At 38.1% G+C, this 21,819-nt stretch overlaps 1 protein-coding gene across 1 annotated transcript in view; it reads left to right on the forward strand.

The window, feature by feature from the left end:
- The first annotated feature begins 13,588 nt into the window (after nt 1-13,588).
- The window catches only part of LOC104487303 (contactin-6-like), a 99,477-nt gene continuing 91,246 nt past the window's right edge, over nt 13,589-21,819 (forward strand). Inside the window, 2 exon segments of the mRNA XM_086755442.1 lie at nt 13,589-13,707; nt 21,072-21,247. Of these exon segments, the coding sequence (XP_086611568.1) occupies nt 13,640-13,707; nt 21,072-21,247 (244 nt within the window). The 5' untranslated portion in view covers nt 13,589-13,639.

Genomic DNA, 21,819 nt, shown 5'->3' on the forward strand with positions numbered 1-21,819 from the left:
CCCTCACCCTTACGGGAAGGACAGGTACTTAAAAACCCAAATCCCACTGAAATCAGGGGATCAAGAGCCTGAATTCAAGTAACACCTGGCCTTTTGTCTTTACAGCCTGAAATTTTCCACCAGCTGTATCTCTTTTTATTTATTTTTGTTTATAATATAATTTTTACATTATTTAATGCTTTTTGCATTCTGCCTTTGCATTTTATTTTATTTTGTCTTTGCATTTATTACATTTTACTGCTCACATTATCCCCATAATTGAAATACTCTCTGCCCCTGCTCAAGTTCGCTGTGATGAGAACTACCTCCTGTTTTGAGTGTACTTCTTTGGCATATTATGGAATCAAACCACTTTTTTTTTTTTTTTCAAATCTACTTCAGTTTGAATTTCACCACTGGCATAGATGAGATGCCTAATCCAATTTCCCTCTATGTAGAGAGTCCTCTTGCAGTTCTTTCTGCACTTCTACTTTTTCCCTGAATAGCCGTCATTTAATGCCCCGTTATCTTAGATGGCACTCATTTAGTAGTTTATTAAGCAGTAATTTAGCAGCCTGTTATCAGTTCCTACTGTAGCTAGGAAAAATATGCAATCTAAGCATGCAAGATTTCTGTAGAATTACAGCATTTTGTGATTTTTGGATTAGAGAAAAATTACAGAAGAATAACACATATGAAATGTTTTCCCTGCATTTCACTATTGTCCTCGCACTAAAGCTCCCATCAGGCTCTTCAGAATGAAGACTGCTGGATCTCTACTCCTGTTTCCAGTCCAAGCAGTGAAACAGCACAAAATTGCAGAGAACCCCATTGGCTGAGATGAGCGTAAGGAATTCCTAAGCCTGGGCTCAGTTCTACTGCCTGCACTCATGTTGTCCTTTCTGTAAGATTTCCAGGTGCGAAGAAGGCATAAAGCTTAGATTAGTTTTTGGAAGCTTAAAAAAACAGGGAGTCTAAATGAAATAATGGGCAAGGGTAGAAACTAGAGTGTGCCCTAAGCATTAAATACAGCAGCATAGAGGGATCTGTGTAAATCCCAGCTGGAAAAATGGTTTTGCAAAATAATTTTGATGATAATAAAGGAAAAGACTTGATTTGAAATTACAGGCTTTAAGATCTGGGTGAATATAGAAATATATTTATTACAAATAATTCCTGTTCCTTAAAATTGCCAGATTACAGCAAATAACGAAAGCAGAGATAAAAGGAAGCAGCTAAGAAGGTAACGAGACACGAGCCAGCTAAACTGGCACTGGCGATCCAGCAGATGCCAGAGATGTGGGATTTTTCATGTCTGCTTCTGAAAAGCATTTCTGGTTCTGGTTTCCCTCTGGAAATACATGCACAAGAGAGACAAGAGGAGGAATAATACAAAATCTCCCCAAGTGGCATATCATCCCACGCTCTGCAGGCTCTTCTCCTGAGTGAGTGCCTCGGGAAGGATTAAGAGGGGCACCTAAGGAGACCTGTATTATTTTGAACCGGTGCTGTTTATAACAATAGAGCACTGAAACGATGTCAAGTATCAATACCTGAAGGGGAAAGGGATGGTTTTATAAGTGTAACAGTAGGTCTCTCCACCTTTCTAATTTTCCCCAGCCTGCTGACACAGACAGCGATGTTTGCACTTCAGGTACCTTTGGCTCCGAGCCCTACCGTGGTCAGGTTGGCCCTGCCTACTGGACCCTTCCCTTTCCATCTCTGCTCCAGAGCAGAATTTCTCTGCAGCCCCATCAGCCTGCATTTTTTTGTCTTCTTTCAATGGGGTTTTGTTTTGCTATTTATGCTGTCATTTTTTTTCAGAATAGATCAGATAAAGGTCATTTTTTACTTGAGTGGAAGAGAACAGTAATTTGACAGTGAGACATTCCCAGCTTGCCATACATCACAAATGTTGATATTAGCTGCTTTAAAACACAGTCTAGAGACAAAAATTCCCTGAGCAACTCAATTGCTAGCAGTTATTTTTAAAAAAAAAAAAAAAAAGAACATTTACAAAGTTCTGTTTGGGCTTCTGCTAAATTTTAGAATGCCATTACTGAAAAGATTTTTCACTTCATTTGTGTTTGCTCAGAGAAAGATCATAATGAAGATATTAAATAGTCACAAAAGCTGATGGCTTCGAATAGTGTCTTTTGGCTGATCTATAATCATTTGCTTTGGCAACTTTATTCAGGAACATTAGCACTGATCACTTACGCTGTGTTCCTAATTATTTCTGAAATATTGTGCTGTTGCTCATGCTGAAACGCATAACGAGCAAAGTGGTAGGTTAGTTCGAAATGCAATGTTCTAACTGGTTTTTAATCAATGAGCGATAATGATAGCTTGTGTTTTGACTTTCACTGTTTAATTGCCAGTAATAAAGCAGAGCTTAGTTGATGGTATTTAACAGAGTTCAGTTTCATTTATCTCCATTTATTCTATTTATTTTAAAGGTGCCTGGGAGCTTTCAGTGCTTGACACAATAACAAAATATACAATGCTAATTATATCTTGGTTGCTGAATATTTTCCACAACAGAGGATTACGACGTCGTTTCACAGGGAGCTATTGCACCTCTGTGCTTTCAGCAGGTTTCTGAAATGTGGGAGGTGTCTAAGGGAAAAGCTATGTTCCATTAAATCCCAGATTTTTCTGAGATATAGACTGTTTAAACCACTATTTCCTTTCTACTGCTTATGATAGTAGTGATTTTTTTTTTGCCAAGATGACAAAATAATAATTAAACATAAATATTCTCAGGATGAGACAGATCTGCAGGTGAAGCTACGCAAGAAAGTACATCTCAGCTAAACAGCCATACTGGCTTAAAACAAAGGTGCATCCAACTGATTACAGGAGAGTCAGCCAAAAGTAGACACCTAAAGATGACCATAAAAGCAGGAATGGTATATAGCTTGAATACCATATCACATACGCCTCCACTTTTACGTTCCAAGCAATGCCCAAAGCAGAGCTGAACTGGGATGACTTTTCTGCTCAGACCGATTAAGCTAAATCCCCTGGGAGCAGAGAAGTGTCCCATACACCACGCACCAGGCAGCGGTTCTCTATTTGTACGGCAATACAAAGGGCTAAGAGGGAAAGCAGAGAGACATTTCTACTTGACCCTTGAGTTTCATCACTGACCAAGGGTCAATTTTGCTATAGACTGTACCTGATTTCCGGCCAAGAAAGACCATTTTTTGTTAAAGTTTAATTTTAAGTTCAAATTTAGTTTCAGTCTGTTAAATGGATGTCAATAGGGTAATGACAAGCATATGTAAGTCAGTCAGTCAATACGGTAAATATTTCAATATCATCCTGCCTGATTAATCTAATTTATATCAGGACCTGCCTTAGGTTTAAGATATTTATAATATCTCTTACGTTCCTCTTCAATTATATGTAAGAAAATAAAGCCCTTTTTAATTCTACTTGGTTTGACATTACCTTAATTGCTTCACATGATTTATTTTCCAAGATTTTATTCCCAAGTTATCAATCACCTGAAAGCAAGAATTAGGTGGCAGCCTGAAATTTCTATATCAGATCTTCACATGCCCTAATGATTTTCACTGTGGTAGTAATTCGAACTACAAGAATAAGTTATCTCCACATGTTTTTTTCTATTATCTTCATGATCTCTGTTATTTATAATTATTATTCCAGAATATAAACCTTTCTACCTATATACCAAATAATTTCTGATGTCAAGTTCTTACAGGTAGTTCCTGCCTAACTTCACTCACGCCTATTATTTAAGCCCTAGTGGGAAAAGTGAGCATCTGTGAAGCAGTCATTTTATTCAAGTTATTCAAAGCAAATAAGCAAAATTTCAATAACATGTACACAGAGCTTAAACATCACCTGCAATTTAAGTCCCCTACCACGGTGATTATATCTAGCTTTCTGCAAGGTCTGGGACTCATAACACTGCAAAAATCAAAATACTGCTTCACATTACAACATGTTTCCTGTTGAACACAAACAGAAATTACAAAGCGTGTCCTCTGGAAGCAAAAGAGGAATCGCTATTTGCTTTAGTATATTTAAGCTATTTACAAAGTAGCCTTCCCATAATTTTTTTAAATTCCAACATGGCTGGATTTTTGCTAATAAGCATCTGCTTGAAAATAATGTGGCTGTAATCAACATCCAGTAGCTGTAGCAGACTGAAATGGTACAATTTTCAAATACTAAAGTATTTGGTACACCAATTATCATTTATTACATGGTATGCAGTCAATAGAAATAGTAAAGCAGAGAAGTTCTTCGCAAATCTCTTCCCCCTTTCCTACAGAGTGTGTGTGTGTTTGCATTTGCTTGTAAGGATGCATATATACTATACATTTCTATACACACATAAGTATAGGATAAATATATGTTAGATAGTACAGTGTTTCACACAGAGAAGGATAATAAAAAAATGGAGTTGCTTACGCTTTGTTCAGTAGGGGTTGATCCAATGCCCATTGAAGTTTGTGAAAGGCTTTCACTGACTTCAAAGCACTTTGACTCATACTCTCTACATAAAAAGAAAAAAAAAAAGATGAAGCATGAAACTGTCTACTACCAGCTGCGAAAACGTTAGCCAAATTTAGTATTCATAAGGCTGATGCATATTCTATACTGAAATTACAGTCATACCCGGGAAACAATTAAAAAGAGTGTCCTAATAAATTCAGTTGTATTTGATCAGTATTTTTCCCACAGACTCCTCAAGTCTTTCTGCCATTTGGCAGGAAGAGGGGTTCTATGAAAGGCGGTAAAGATTTGTGTAAATTAACTTGGAGATTTTAAAAAGTTGGTTGTTCCCGATATCTCAGGCTAGCCAAGAACACAGGGGGTGGTGGAATAAGGCATTTTGGTCTAACTCCTTGAAACCACTCAGATAATTTATCCTAACACAGAAAAAGGGAGAGAAGAGAGACAGAGCTATTCCTCCCCCTGGGTTTGCTCAGGATCTAGAGGAAGGAGGCAATGGAGTAATTCCCTTCTGTCTCCAGAGTCACTGGATGGGAGCACAGGGCTGCAAAGCAAGATGCTTCATTAAAAGACTGAAATGGGTCTGAAGTGGATCTTCAAGGCTGGAAGAAAATTTAAAAAAATCTTTTTTTTTAATGTTTTGAGTATTAGCAGAACTGTAGCTTGCCATCTAGTTATACGCTTATTCAAGTTAGCTTTTCACTCTCTCCCCCCTCTTTCTACAGAGCATCTCTCAATAGTTGCAATGGAGTTTTGGAGTCATCACACAAAACCTCAGAGCTGATCAAGATCAGCAGTAGCAAAAATCACCTGAGCTTAATTAATCACCATCCTCCCAAGACAGTAAAGCACAGTTCTATTTTGCACAAAAAAAAAAGTTAGAGAAACAAAGTGCTGGATTGATTTAACTGGCAGGATATTAAGTGAAATAGCTGTTATCTTTTTCCTGTGTTGTAAATTATTGAATTAAGCCTTCAGTCAGCTTAGCAACAGTGCCAAATGAATATTACAACAGTACAATGCAGCAAACAGTATCTGTCACCGAATCTAGCTCTCACTTATAACTGAAAACACAGTGAACAAAATGCTTGTGCAGTAGATTGGAAAGGGCTCATTATTATTTGTTCATCTTGCCTAGGAACACAAAAACTAATGAAATTTCATTGAGAAGAGTGCACGTCAGGATTACTATACATCATAAAGACACATCCCTCTCACTTCATTGGGGATATTTGTCTCCGTAATTAGATGTCTGTTCCACAATAGTTCTGTACCTGAAGGACATGACCGAGTTCACGACACAAAACAAATCACTCCCCAAATGAAAAGGCTTCCTTTATCTTGTCTACATCTTGCAGGATAGCACAAAAGTCTTCAGAAAATCCTTCCATAAAGCCAATGAATTCATGCGCAGTTAGTAACTCTAGCAGTATTAATCCCACATTTCTTTATTTTTTAGTAAAATATTTTGTTACTAATGCAGTTCACACATTGGTGTGTCTATAGCCCCTATACCTACTCAGGCTATCGCACCTTTACACATATCTCCACAATGAGTTGTTCACAAATCTGTGTTCACTTACAGCCAAAAGTGTAAATTAGTGAAGCTCCATCGAGCACTACCCCAAATGCACCAATTATGAGCAATTTTCCTTCACTACTTGCAGCTTGAACTTCTGCATTGGAATCTTTAGGGATTTTGGTTTTGTATTGAAAAACACAAATTTATATTGAACGCAGCTAGTATTGCGTAAATCTGAAGGAAGAGTTTTATTGCTCTAGTCAGTATGATATTATGGGAAACATCACATTTTGACATTTAGAGATCTATCATTAATTATATTGGAATTAGAATGTGTGTATCCCTTAGACCAAAATGCAGATGGGTAATAAATTCACAAACACACAATTATATTCACAAAACGTTCAAAGTGTTGAAGCAATACTGGTTATCATAATAGAACTGTTAAAAAAATGTTTGAAGCATCAGATTTTGACAATATGTATATTTAATTGCAAAAAAAAAAGCTTATAATTCAAGAATCTGGTTGGTTTTGCATAATTTTTCCTTAATTATTACCTGTGATATATTATTCCCTAATTTATGGGCTAGATTCTGGCAATCCTGACAGCTGGTTATATTAGTAATGAAAGTCATATTTTATACTTTTATTGTTTGTTTTCACACCCAGGTACTTCAGGAAAAGGTGCAATTAGTATATAACCTGAGTGCATTGCTTGCCACACGAGCCTCAGATCGCCCCACCTACACCACCATACAGGTTATGTTTAAATATTAGGAAAAATATTGGAATATTTGAATAATTTCTCAAGGAATCAAATTTAGGGGATACAAAATTGTTCTCACTGAAGACATTTCACATTTCTGTGCCATTTCCCAGGGATGGAGGAGCCCTAACTATTTTGGTTTTGGAAGCTGCATCTCCAAACTCAAATCCAGAGCATGGCTCTCCGGATGAGCTGCAGGCAGCCTCCACAGACCAGGTATGGGAAGCGGGGACAAAGCAAGGCTGGTGCTTAGGCGATGGCTCCAACCCTGCTGCTGGGAAATGGCAGGTTCACAGCTACACCTCCTTTCATCTGCCTACACTCACTGCTGTTCAGATCTGCAAGGAAGGGGTTTTGATAGCTTACTGTGTCCCAGATGAAAGGGATGCCTTGCACTGTTGACTGTCACTTTATAGCTTCACATATAAAATCTGGGCTCAAGCGCCAAGCTTCGATTCATTACTGAGAGTTTCTCTGACTTCAGTAGGGCCAGGACTTTGCCCTGCATGCCTCCTTGATGCCTACCTTTCTCCCTACATCAGAGTTAGTTAAGTGTCTTTCTAGTTCTGGTCTCTGATAAGAGACAATGTGGAATTTCACCACTACTCCCAATTTGACTTTTTCAATAGAAGCTGAAACTTGAAAGGAGCCCTGTGTCTCTGGAGCTCTGTATGTCAATGTCTGAAGGGAGAAAACAGATGAAAGTTGAAGGCCCTCTGGGAAAATCCTACTGTTTTTAGGTTGCTTCTGGCTGCTCAAACCTATAACATCTCTTCTAATCTCCCTTTCTCTGTACATGTCTCCTGCTTCACTCTCTGATTGAGAGCTGAATGTCTTTAAGAGGGAGAGGAGGGAAGCCTGCCTCCTGTTGCCTGTAGTACTGACAAGTTGTTTTTCTTTTTTTTTCCAGAATGCTCTCATGGCCTTTTTCTGCTGCTGCTTTTCCCATCTCTTTCAGTGTTAATACCCAGTTCCTTGAACTGATGTGTGTTACTTTACACTTCCCTGTTAGCAAACAGCATCTCATCCATTACCTCTCATTTTGCATCTGCCTTGCTCCTTAGAGACCTTCAGCCACCCGGTCCTGGCTTTTGATGAGAAGAATAATATTTTTTTTTTCTGCTTCTGACAAGATTCAGCCAAAAGCCCCAACATTATATGCAGGGAAAGGCTCAATCCCACTTTAAAAAAAAAAAATCTGTGGGCCCTATAAATTCCCTGTCTTCCAATTAAAACTTACTAATGTCTTCAGCTGTGAAGAAAACCAAAGAGATTTTTGTAGTCATTTGGATTTTTTTTGCATTTTTTTTCTACCCATCCTGTCATTTCAAGGAGGAAGTCTCTAACTCACCTGTCCCATTCTTTGTGCTAGAACTGACAGGTGTTTTACTATCAAGCTGATTTAAAAGAGGCCTCTTAATCAGGTGTCAGCTTTGGCCCATAAAGTCATATTAATGTTTTGGATCAGATATGAAGCTCCATCTAAGGCACATTAAGAAAGATTCATTAGAAACTCACTATCTCTGGAATTTACAGCCTTCCTGGAACTTAATAGCCTGGATAAATTCCTCCTTATCTGGTTTGCTTATGTGAATCATAGCAGTTTTGCATTTAGAAGCTTTTTAGAGTATAGGTTTTATATTTATTCTGGCCTCTTTATTCTTACAATCTTCAGTAAGGATACACTGACAGGCACTTTATACCTGCCTAGGCAGCAGCGTGACCCCTTCGTGCCTACAGCATGAGGCCAAGTGAGGAAAGAACAGCCCTACTCCATCACTTATTTGGAATTCTTCAATGCAAGACCTCTAGATACTCTACAGCACAAAGGACTCCTGATGGCTCAGTAGCTCCACAAAACATCATGGCAACAGAAATAATCACAGGAGCTGCAAATACTGCACACCTCAGAGCTCTCAAACCAACATTTCTGGTCCTTGAGCAAGGAATCTGCTTGAGTTTGTCTACTTGGAGCAGATTCACACAGGCAAACCAAAAGCTTTACATGGTCTTTCTCCACAAATGGAGCGTGATGTTTTCTAGGATACTTTCAGTTTCACCAAACAATTTATCTGACACTACTGATCAGTTTGAGGTAACAGTAATTACAAATAATAGAAAGAAAAAACATGTGGTAGGAAATGGATAAAAGAAAACTCTGCTGTTTTGCAATACTGGTCTACTCCGTTATCTATGCACGTTACAAGACCGGGTCTTGGCTGGCCTGAATTGCTCTCAGGCTGTACAGGCTAGCATTTCTAGTTGAGCAGATACCTCCTAAGGAGTTAAACATTAAGCTAGTCAGTCAGACAACAGGAAAGAACAGGGAGCAGGATTTGGCTGGAAATGAAGTTGATTAAGTGAGGGCTCCAGATTTGTATTTCATTCTCCTTGTCTGCACGAGACAGTGTGTAAGCATTTAAATATTTATTGCTAATAACCACAACCTCTTTGACTACATTTGACATGAATATCAGAGCCCAGTATAACTAACCATTGCCCATAAAGCAAGGAGAGGAAAGCACTGTGATGTCCTCTGCTGATACATAATTATGAAAAAAAATAGGTTTCCTCCTCTTCCATTGGCACTGTGTTAATCTCTGTATCAGCTGAAGACAATATCACATAATGAATAAGAGAATGTTGATTCATTTTCATACTTCAGCTTTGAATTCAGACCAGTGTAATTATGGTCTTTATGGAGATCAAACTGATTGGGTATCATAAAGAAATACATTTTAAGTTCTTATAAAACATTTCACAAGAAGAGTTCATATTTGCTTTCAAGGACCATGCTGAGGATTCATATACAAGTTTTATGTATAAAAATGATACATTTAATCAAATATTCATATTCCAATAGATTTAAAAATATGAATTATTTAAATCTGAACAAAAGTAAACAGTCCTACAAAGATTCATTTGTCATATGTATCTCTGGAGAAATCACGGTGGCTGGTATTGAATTTGCAGAATGGGGGAGAAATACATGGCCATTCTCTATATGAAACAAAAAGGATGCATCAGGAAATTAGAAATGACCAGTCTGACCTTTTCTATAGATAAGAGACAGACTCAGAGTGCGCCATTGGCTCTGAAAGTGCAGATCATCTCTCACAAATTTGGTGTTATTCTCTCTTGTAGGTCAGGCAAGAAGAAAAAGGATATTAAAGAGAAAACAAAATGATAATATGAAGCCACCTTTACTAAAATTCATAGACAATATTTTTGTAATAGGGACTGCAACATGCCTACTGTAAAAGAGCTGTTAGGGTACATGGAAACTACTGTGTCCTTGTTTGACACAGTGAGGGCCTGCAGTATGAAGAACACTGAAAGGGGATACAAGAACTAAGATGGTCAAAAGTCTGCAAATGACAAATGAGTCTAAATTCCATTTAGAACTCATCATGGGAATTTAATTTTAGATTTACAAAAATATTTACATTTTTGCCAGCTAAACTAGCTGTTTTTGTGTACATCATTTAGCTCACCGCTGTTAGTTTCAGGCCCACCCAGCTACATTGATTTAAAAATATGGAACAATGATCTCTAGCTCATTTTGGTGCTTTAGAAGAGCTTTTCACTGACAGTTCTGGGAAGGTAACAAGAATGACCAACAGGCTAAGTAAATTAACCCAGAAGGGAAGAAAATTCCTATCAAAGAAAAGACAAGTCAAAGGATCAGTTATAGAAACAGTGAAAAGAGAAGTCTTAAAATCTGGCAAGGGATTAAAAACAAAAGAGCAGCAGAGAAAGAAACAATTATTTAACTATATCCAGCCACCATCTCTGAAAGCCGCTCTGCCTTCCCACACATGATTTGCTGAACAAATTGTCTTCTCCCAAACTCCCCACAACAAGGAAAATGACCATGATATACAGAAATAGTTCTGGTTTACTTTACAATCATTTGATTCTGAAAGTACGAAATAAAGGAAAAATAATTTGGGGTCTTAGATCAATATTGGGAGATGTGTAATCTTTCTGATCAGAAAGTTGGAACTGTAAGATATGAGTCATTTATTTTCCCTATAGCATCTTGCTCTATGACTACAGGCCCCTGGAAGAACCACAATATAAAAAAAATATATAAATATATATTAATTCAGGCTCTAGACAGAGGTAAGGGCTGAAACACACAGTTGTCTTCAGGTATTTGAGTAACCCCACCAAAAGCAAACAGCAGGGCCCTCTCACATCCTGAATGTTGTTGAGCAACAGCCTCTTTCCTTGGGTTTGCTTCATGTTTTGAGATTTTCAACTGTGCACGCTGGTAATGGACAAGTCATGAAACATTTGGAATCTACTCTAAGTTCACATATAGTCTGCAAAGTTTAACTGAATGAAAAAGTTATGGAAATTGATACTTTTTATGTGACTTACTGCGTTTTATGGTCTGTTATGTGACTTAAAACATCACATGTAATATTCAGCGAAGTTTAATATGTTGTCTTCAAACCACTAGCTCATCTCAGCTGTTTTACTAGCCTGACTTTATATCCTAAATTGAGAGGACGTATTTTTTTTTCTTTCTAGTATGCCCACACTATCTCCTTTATAACATGAAATATTCTTAAAATGAGATGTGTCTACCCAAACAGCTATTGTGGTGTAAAACAAATCAATCTTTTTTTTGACGGCTACTTTGAATTTTACTCCAATTCTCTTGAAGGCTATTTCGCACAGGTACTGCTCATGAAAACACAGCCACAGCTGGGCTGACTGAGTTTCCAGAAGATATACAATGTAAATCGGGCCAGCAGACACGTAGAAATGAACATCTCAATTAAGATATGTGGGGAAACATTGTGATTATTAGATGTCATCCTTAAAAAGGCTTCTGGTCAAGAAATCTTATGTATAAAACATCAAATCATTTGTTCATGACTCTCTAGAGCTTTGCCAGATGTTCTTTACTTTAGATCTACTGAAGTAGAAAAGTCTGACTACACTCATCAGTAAAAAAACAATTTTACTTCTAGAAAGATGGGGTTAACTTTTGTACATTAGTTAAAAATATTTCAGATATGAAATAAAGATTAAAAATCAATGTTTTTTAAAATAAATATCATATTCTCATTACTTCAGATAAAAATTATTCATACAATTCCAGGATTAGAACTCAAAAACAGCAAGTACCACAAAAAGATGAAAGCTGACAACAATGCTGATCTGGCTTTTTTAAATTCAGAGGAATATGACTGAAGTGGTTGAAAAGTAGAAAGGGAGATGAATGTGTATACAGCTGGTGGCAGACACAGATGATCTAATTTTTGACATGCACTCTGTGCAGTTGCTTATGGCCCTGCAGAAGGCGCCTGGGTTGACAGGGTGCCAACGGCCAGAGCTGACCTGGCTGAGGTGAAGCTTGGGGAACTGCCCTGGGGGTGTGAGCTGAGTTAATGCATCAGGACAGCCGATCGACTTTGGGGATGCAGAAGGAGAGTCTGTTGGTGTCAGCGGAGCAAGAACTATTTATAGCAGCTGAGAAAAATCTTCTAGGATTTACAGAGCTATAGAGCAAGAGGATTGCACTTGGCAACCTGGAGACTGGAGTAATGACAAGATGCTGTGAAGCAGTGGCCTTTGGGAAGTAGGTTGTATCTTCCCGCTCTTATGGCCAACAAGCAGATAAAATAGGTGAATATAATCAGATTACTGCCAACATTTATGTTGGTCTCAGAATATAACTGTAGAGCAACTAGTTTTTCGGGTTATTGTGTAGTTGTACTGCAAGCTTTCAGGGTTTCTTGGACTCAGGTAAGACATGTTCAAACTAGAGGATGGTCCAGTGGCTAAACATTCTTCAAGATGTGTGATTGTTTATCTGTTCTGTCACTAGTATTCACTTATAGCTGTGAAAAAAATAACCTAATCTCCATAAAAGTTTTCCTTGCAGGAATATCTAAGATTGTGAGGAAGTAAACGGGTCTTACCTCAGCCCACATCTGTTGTCCCCTTGCGTTTACATCCTGTAATTAGACTCTGTAATGGTCACTGGGAGGATACAGGTTCTAGGGAAAATAACGAATAACCAACTTTTATTTAATGCTACTTCTGTTTTAAAAGGGCCCAAACAAGGGGGAAAAAAACCAAAAGAAAAAACCCCAACCAAACCCTGAAACCAGACCTGCTAAAGTACTCAAAAGCAATATATCAAAGGATACAAAGGGTTAGGAGGAGAAGGAAATGACCGATTCCTTTAGACTGTGATGTGACCTTTTGGACCCCATCACCAGAGAGGCCAACAGCAGAGGAAAGGAAAGCTCAGGACTGCCACCCCACCATGACATGCCTCTTGGTCTAGAGGCTATCTGCTAGTCTGCTAGGGGTCCTTGCTCTCACATGGCATTCATTCACAGAGACTATAGTGAAACATCTGCGTTGCTAGAGTTCGGTCCCAGTCAATGAGTTGCCTGTCTTTCAGGAGGTGACGCGAGGCTGACACATCCACTTCACCAGGTGAGCAGGGAGGCAGGAGCACCAAACAGAATGCCACAACTTCACCTTTTCCTGCTTCCAGCGGCGATCTAAAGCATAGGTTTGAGGTAGATGGAGAGATTTAATAGATGTGCAAAGAAGTCAGTCTTCACTGTCGCTTGCAAAATAAATCACCAGCACCTGGGATATGCAATTTTATTATCAATCAGGCTTGAAATATTTTCTCCTTAATAGCCAAATGTCTGGAGGTAGATTCTCTGCTGAATATAATAGCAGACCTTAACTTTTGACAGAAAGCAAAGGACACTAAAGGACACTTTTATGTATAAGGACATGCTAAAGATGTCTGATCTTAAATTATTGTTTTTCTTTCACAGAGGAAGAAACCCTTCATGGTCCTATTTTTATCCAAGAGCCATATGATATCACTTATTCCATGGGCTCAGCAAATCCAGAAATCCTACTGAACTGTACAGCTAAAGGATATCCACTTCCATACTACAGGTGAAGTCAAGTTTGGAAAAGTATTTTCTCACTGTAAATCTTTTACCTGTGTTTTAAGCAGTAGTTCACCATCATACATACCTCAAAACACGCTGAGCACTCACAGCAAGAGCTTACATAGGTACAGTAAATTTGAGGAATGAAGGAAAAATATTTCTGCTAGTCTACTGTTAAGAAAATTAACACAGGAAAAGAAAGCACGTCATTGAAAATTGTCCCCAGAGTATTCAAAAACATACAAAATTACTTCTGAATCCACAGAACAGCTGTGAAAAACGGAAATACTGTGCATCTGTATTTGATGAAACTTTGGATATGTCAATAAATGCTCAGAAAGCAAAAGAGCAATATCCGTGCCCATTTCTAACTCTAACATTTTATGTATATATTTATAGTGTTTATTTAGAGAAGCAGCAAGGCACAGCTCTGGTATCTAGCTTACAGCACTCTGTAGGCTCACTTAATAAAACCTTGGTAGCTAGGATTTTTTTTTTATTCCATAACTATGGACTCATCATTTAAAACACAGGTTGTAGCACTAAGGATCTGGAAACCTGAGTCTAATTAGAGAAAAAGCTGGAAATCTGGAAAAGAAAAGTGACAGTATGCTTCCTTTAGAAAAGAATGAGACAAATAGTAGTCTGGTAAAAGGGAAATAAAAAAAAAACCCCAAAAAATCCCCAAAACATTCATGCAAGACCTGAAAGAAAATTGTGTCCTACCAAACACTTAGACAGTATTTATTCAATAGCTTTTAATTGCTCACGTAACAGCTTCCTCTAAAGTACCACTACATGTTATCTATTTGGCTTTTGTACTTCATGTATTAATTTGTTTCCAAATATCGTGCTAGTAAAAGAATGTTTTATCTCCTTTTCACAGTGTAACTTCTTTTCCTATGAGTAGGAACCCTCACTCATTTCCCATCCCATCCGTTCTTCCTCTTTTCAAGAACATCTACTGTGTTCATGGCATGATTTTCAAGTCTTTCCAGCTCATCCACCCATCTGCTCTATATCCATTTATACAAGCAGCTTCCTCCAAGACCTACAAAAATTATTCCCTCTTGTGTTCCAACCATGGAAAGTGCACAAACAGTAGAGACAGTAGGTTTCATTAGGCAGGAGGGCTATGAAGTCTCCTCCCATCATATATCCGATATTCAGATTTTCTTTCACATTTTTTCTATCCATCAAGTAATTAGATTCATTATTTTCTTTGTACTATAAGGACATTTTGTAAAGCCTCAGTTACTCTGGTAAGATGAGATCAACATCTGGGGATGGATCCTTAATGATCTAGGTCAATTAGAAGTTATCAGACTATCACTGCTGCTATTACAACCTGGGAGCTTTTCACCATGACTTGAAAGGAATGGCGAGTCTTCAGCACTTTTCTTTGATTTCACTAAAGCTAATGCCAGTTTTTGTCGGATAAGGATTTAGCTCTATATTCAAAGTTCCAACAATTTTGGATAAATCAAGCACCATATGAAATTTAATCATATTCTTGATGGAAAAGAACAGCAAGGACTAGTGCAAGGTTTTTCTTTGATTCAGAAATACAGAACCACTACAACAGCATCTTTTATGTAAATAAATATGCTGATTAATACATTTTTAAAGAAAAAAATACTTAACATTTCCTGAATTTTTATTTTATTATGTACTATATTAGTCTTACAGGCTCATCAAATATAGTAATAACTTTTTGCTACTTCATTCCAAAATCCTGTGTGTCTAACAACTACAATACAAGAATTGTATAGAATTTAAGTAGGCACAAGGGCTGAGTAGTAAAAAACAAGAGAGACTGATTTCCTGTTGGACAATGGTGGACATAACAGAGAACACAGATCAGATTACACTGGAAACAAAAATATGTATAGAAATATCTAAAAATCACAACATGTGTTAAGCAATCTATATAAATGTCCTGATAAATACATTTTATCTATTATGTCTTCTTCTATAAAGTCATAGTTTTCTATAATACCAGGTACATTATTTCAACTATTTCCCCGTGTGATGATGGTGGTAAAGAAACACAACCTTTCCAACTAAATTTATAATTTCTTGCACTTAAGCTTTTCTGTTAGAGTTGATTGAGGAATTGTTATTAGCTATCTTAAGTAACAAATTTTATTTAATTTTCTGCTTACATGAACATATCCCATTTCCAGTTTCCATCCATCAAGTCATTCAGTTCAGTACAACTAGCCTTCTTCCACACTGAAAAAAAAAAATCCAAAGTCACCTAGAGCCTGCCAAGCACAGGTTTTCCACAGTATTTGGATGTTTCCTGTTTGGTCTCAGGTGCTTGGTTCCAACTTTTTCTGAACTTACATTCAGTATCCAGAGTAATCACGCAATCTAGCATTTTCATGCAAGTTTGAAATCGAGGATTCTATTCCCTCAATAATCTTCACAGAGAGCAGTCAATTGAACTAATAAATCAGAAATCCAGGGATGGCATAAGCATTATTCATTATAACAGTATTTTAATATTTCAGAATAACTTAGGATGATGGAGTAAAATAAAGACATTCAAATTCAATCCAAACCACAGCACCACAGAAGATAACCGTAACAGAAATAAAAGTGAGGGGAACAGAAGCACAAAGTCTATGATGATTGCAAATTACAAAATATGTTTATAATCATTGCAAAAAATTGTAGTGTTATTCCCATAACCTCCAAAATACATTTATCTTATACCCTTGAACAGTGCATGACAATCCCGCTATAGTGCACTTGTTCACTAAAATGCTGTCCCTTGACTCCTTGAAGATTCCGCTTCAAAAGCAGAGTAGAATTAGAAATGTCTTCAAAATCCGTTGACTGGTTCACAGACAACAGTTTTTAAACTTTGTTTTCTTCCTCTATAGAAATACTGTGTGTTAGAGTGTTTCATGAGGTTCCCATGTAAGTGTTGGACTACAAGCCAGATGCCTCATGTCTGTATTTTTTTTCTACGAAGTGGTGGCTCCAGGCTGAGGACTCTGTCTCCTCAGCTCTGCCAGATTTACCTGAACACAGAGCAGGGTGTAGGGAGAGGTGTTGGAATCGTGGTGTCAGTAGATACAGTCCAGAAGGAATGCTATTCAGAGAGGATAAGGGAAGTCTGAACACCAGGGAAACCTGTGGGTATGAACAGTCAACTTGTCTATAATGAAACATTGACATTTTTCAAACAAGTGCTAAGAATATTTGTATTCTGCAAAGATCTCTAATATGTCATCATTTTTATAACTCTTATGTGCTTCTATGCTCTTTAAAGATTTTTAGCTAGGTCAGTATTTTTTCAGTGTGAAAACATGATAGAAATTCATTATATTTTTTTTCCACCATTCTTTGAAGAGATACTACCCTAAAGACAGATTGCATAATTTGCAGTTGCATTGTAAATACACATTAGTCATCTATTCATGTTCATTAATAAATTCTACTCCTCCTCATTTTTATTTGCTTGGAGACTGAGCCTGTTCGAATGGCAAATCACAAGTATTGATTAAGTAGAATAAATAAGAGGAAATCATCATGTATTACCAGTTTATCCTTATATCAGTGATTTGACTGCAGTGTGCTTTAGGAAAGAAGTTCCCAGTAAGTCCAGCAAAGATTTAACATAACCCAGTGGCTTGGAAGCATACCAGGATACTGGTATATTCAAATGTCAAGACAAATTGGTAACAATTTAAGAAAAGAGAAGAGACAACTTCTTGCTTTAGATCTCCAAATCAAGATGGGAAGGGGGGGAGGTCTCACATATGTATGTTCTGAAAGCCTTTAACTTGATGAAGAATTTGTTGGGAACATTTTATAACTGGTGTTCTATAAAAAGTTAGATTTTGAAGCAGACAGAATATGATCATTTATTTATATGAATTCATAAAATACATAGTTGGGTTTTTTAAAGTTCAGACATAACAATATGATTTGAGATGTCCTACATTCCTAGTGAACTAATTAACTCAGCATCAGAATATAGCTTTTTTTTTAAGTTTAGGTGCTGAAATAACAGGTACACTATGCATTTCCTATAACTGAGGAAAAGCATTTTCCAGTAGTTGCATGAAGAAGTTCACAAAAATGTAGGCAATCCCTGCCTTCACAGGTTTATCTTAAAATTTTCTTAAAATAATTCTTCAAAGATTTCTGTGTATTAGACAGTATGCTGCAGAACAGTCATTAAATCATTGTCTACCACATGAATTCATTAATTCATTTCCTTCAGTGATGTAAACATATTCATTAGGAAAAAGCCCACACCAGGAGATGAACCCCTGATCTATATGCAAAGTTTAATAATCATTGTACCATGGTGATTAGAATGATTATGGGGATACTGCGAAGAATTCATTTGAGGCAACTAAGCCAACAACTCTGCATTTGTTTTGAAAAACAATTAGAGCTTAATTGGGAGCTATGTAACAATGACAGCAGTTATTTCAGTGATTGATTCTGAAATTAAAGAGAACTGGCAAACTAAATACTAGAATATCCTGTGTATTAGAAAATCAAAAGGTTTAGACAGCATGAACCGTATGTAAACCCTGAAATATGGCAAAATTCTGACACTGCCACAAACTACTGCTTCATAGAACAGGCTCACAGATGGGCACCAGCTAAGATTTTGCTTATCTTTGAAAAAAACAAAGCCAAAATACCAAAGCAAAGCCAAAACAGTAAAAACCTAGACCAACTAAAGCAAAACATAGAAAAGGAATAGCATGGAGCTACAGAAACGTTGAAAAATCAACTGCAATGGGCAGGCAGAATTACTGATGGTACACTGTTGCATCTAAATTTCTTAATGTTGACGCATTTGTGAAAGAGGATGCAGTGACTGGCAGACGAAGATAAATTACTTAATGTTACTAGAATTTGTTCACAAAATTCAATTGATTTCATATTTTAATCAGTCATTACTCATCTTTAAAAACAACTTGAAAGGTCAGAATGCTGGCTTCCTCCGTACCTATTTGTCAAGATTTCCCTTGGAACACAGAACTGCGTTTCACAGCACAGTTTGAGAACTTTCCTCCAAAGGAACAACTACCTGTGCAGTCTGAGGGTGTAGAGAAAGGTCTGTGGGTGATACAAGCAGTGTTGGGCTGCATATCCAGGTCAGATCTTCTAGGAATACTCTAGGAATACAGTTACGGTCCAATCAATTTCTTAACTGTGAAAACTACCATCACTGTCAGAAAGTTTATCTCTGCAAATAACAAGAATCATTTTTTTTCTGCTGTGATTCTTCAGATAATTAACAAGGGCAACTTTGTCCTTGTTTCAAGGGCCACCACAAAACCTTCTGCAAACCCAAAGTGAGCCATTATCAACTCCCACCTGATCTGTGCATCCTATGGAGGGGAAGGTATCACACCCAGATAGGTCAGCAGAAATTATGCAGGCTAAGGAGACGGCTGTGGTATAAAATTAGGAAAAGAAAATACATGGTTATTAAGTTTTAGGATTGCTGACAACAAAGCTTGCAGACATCTGTGACCAAGGTCCTTTATTCTTCCTTTGAACCTCACGTGGACAAAGAGAATTCAACCCTTACGTCACTGTCGTAGTTCAGCCCCGATCGGGACCAGACTACGCAGTCTGTCTCTCGCTCCCCCCACCCTCCAAGAGAATAGGAGGAGATGATATAAGAAAAAAACAGCTCAAGGTTTGAGATAAGGACAGGGAGAAATCCTTAAAGTTACCGTCACGGGCAAAACAGACTCGACTTGGGGAAAACTATTCATTTATTTCTAAAATTAGCAGGAGAATGAGACAGGGAACAAGATAACCTCCCCCCACCCCTCCCCTCTTCCCGGGCTTAACATTATCTCTACTACCTTCCCCTCCCGAGCAGCACGGGGGGGGGGGAAGGGAATGGGGGTCGCAGTCAGTTCATCACGTGTTGTTTTATGCCGCTGTATCATCGTCGGGGGAAGAACTCCTCGCATTCCTCCTCTGCTCCAGCGTGGGGTCCCTCCCACGGGCCACAGTCCTTCGTGAAACTGCTCCGGCGTGGGTCATCTCTTCCATGGGGTGCAGTCCCTCTAGAATGGCTGCCCCAGTGGGCCCTCCACAGGCCACAGCCTCCTTCAGGCCTCCACCTGCTCTGGCGTGGGGTCCTCCACAAGCTGCAGGTGGATCTCTGCCCCTCCGTGGACCTCCATGGGCTGCAGGGGGACAACCTGCTCCACCATGGTCTTCACCACAAGTTGCAGAGGAATCTTGGCCAGGAGCCATATTACTCCTCCCCCTCCTTCTGAACTGACCTTGGCGTCTGCAGCCGTTCCTCACAACAGGCTGGCAGACGTCTCTCAGGATCCTTTTTACATCTTATTCACTTCTCATCTCCTCTCCACTTCTTGCAGCCGGGCCGAGTTGGGCCCAGTCGGCTGCCCGGCAGGAGGCCAGAGGGTGAGGCCTGCAAGGCCCATGAGGCTCGCGCCTCCCCCTCTCTGCCCCCCGCTCAGCTGCGTCACATCTTCTCCTCCTCTTTTTCCTGTTTTCCCCTACTTAAATACATTATCGCAGAGGCGTTATCATGGGACATTCTGCTACCAATTGGCTCGGCCTTGGCCAGCAGCGGGTCCGCCCTAGGCCCGGCCGAGTCCACTGAACAAAGGGGAGCGACTTCTAGCAGTTTCCTACAGAAGCTACCACCTTAGGCCCCCCCTCACTAACAAAACCAGAACAGTGACTAAGAGTAAAACCACAAAATTTCCCCTCTTAAAACACATTTATTTTATTTAAAATAGAAATCTTATTTTAACATTTGTAAATAGCTGTGTAATGTTGCAGACACAATCCATTCTCTGCTTAGTGGACTAACAGGAACAAATCATGTTTTGAAATAGCAGCATTCTCATCATTAAATTATCGATCTCAAACTTGCTGTATAAAAAAAATTCTCTCTGCTTTCACCTGTCCTCTGAAGTGTAATCCTTCCTGATTTATACCTCCAAATCATTTTTGTAACCAAGTTTATTTGCAAGGACTGTGAAGAACATGCAGGTACTATTTATGCTATAAAAAATAAGGTAGCTGCAGTTGAGGCATACACCATACTCCCAACTGGATGGATAACTTTGTTTATATGAATAAGTTATAATTACTTTTTACAGACATTTGGATGAACACTGGTGACTAGCATAAAAGCAGTAAAGATTTTTCAAGGAACAAAATTATTGATATCATTAAGATTGATATAAGAAGCAGTCTTGTGTGAAAAGTGATATAATTTTGTAATACTTAATGCATTTTTATCATTACAGGTATGCTACAGCACACTATTTAAAATAAATATGAATAGGCTCTGTAAATTATAAGCATAATTTGATTTTTTTCCCCTCAAAGGTGGAAGCAAAATGGCACAGATATTGATCTTACCATGAGTTATCACTACAGGTTGGTTGAAGGCAGCTTGGCAATCAATAACCCACATAAAAAACAGGATATTGGAACATACCAGTGTTTGGCCACAAATTCCTTTGGAACAATTCTGAGCAGGAAGGCAAAGCTTCAATTTGCATGTAAGTTGGGAAGATCATATTTATCAGAGCATTCTTTTCCAATTAATTCTGCACACGAACTGTAATTTATTAGATAATTAAAGCATCATCGGTGATTCTGCTCAAAAGGTTTGGCTTACTTCACCAGTGCTTATTCTTAAAAAAATCATTCCTAGTAAGTGTTGATAAAACCAGACATCTGATGGCTGCCTGCCCTCAGGAACAAGAGTAACTTTCAGAAAATGTAAAGGTCAAGGAAGATGAGTGCAATTATTTTCACTTAATATAGGTGTTGCCACTTATTTTGCTGTACTGCAGGTAGTTACAACGGGTGTGGGGGGAAATGCTGCAAAAAAGTTAAGCTTTGTATTTTCTGCAGCAATATGATGTTTAACTGAGTCAAAAACATTACACCTCTAATTGCCACACTGACATTTTATTATATTAACAGAGTAGGAAACAATCTTTTTCCTTACACAGCAAAGTGGTGAGCTATGCTCCTAAATGTTTCATCTTTCAGCCCTATTGGGTTGAGCACATACACTATTCCTGAGATTATTTAAAATTTATTTTAGGCTTGCTCCCCATTTCAC

This window comes from Chlamydotis macqueenii, chromosome 10, assembly GCF_036417535.1.
Source record: "Chlamydotis macqueenii isolate bChlMac1 chromosome 10, bChlMac1.mat, whole genome shotgun sequence".
In the NCBI taxonomy this organism is placed as follows: Eukaryota; Metazoa; Chordata; class Aves; order Otidiformes; family Otididae; genus Chlamydotis; species Chlamydotis macqueenii.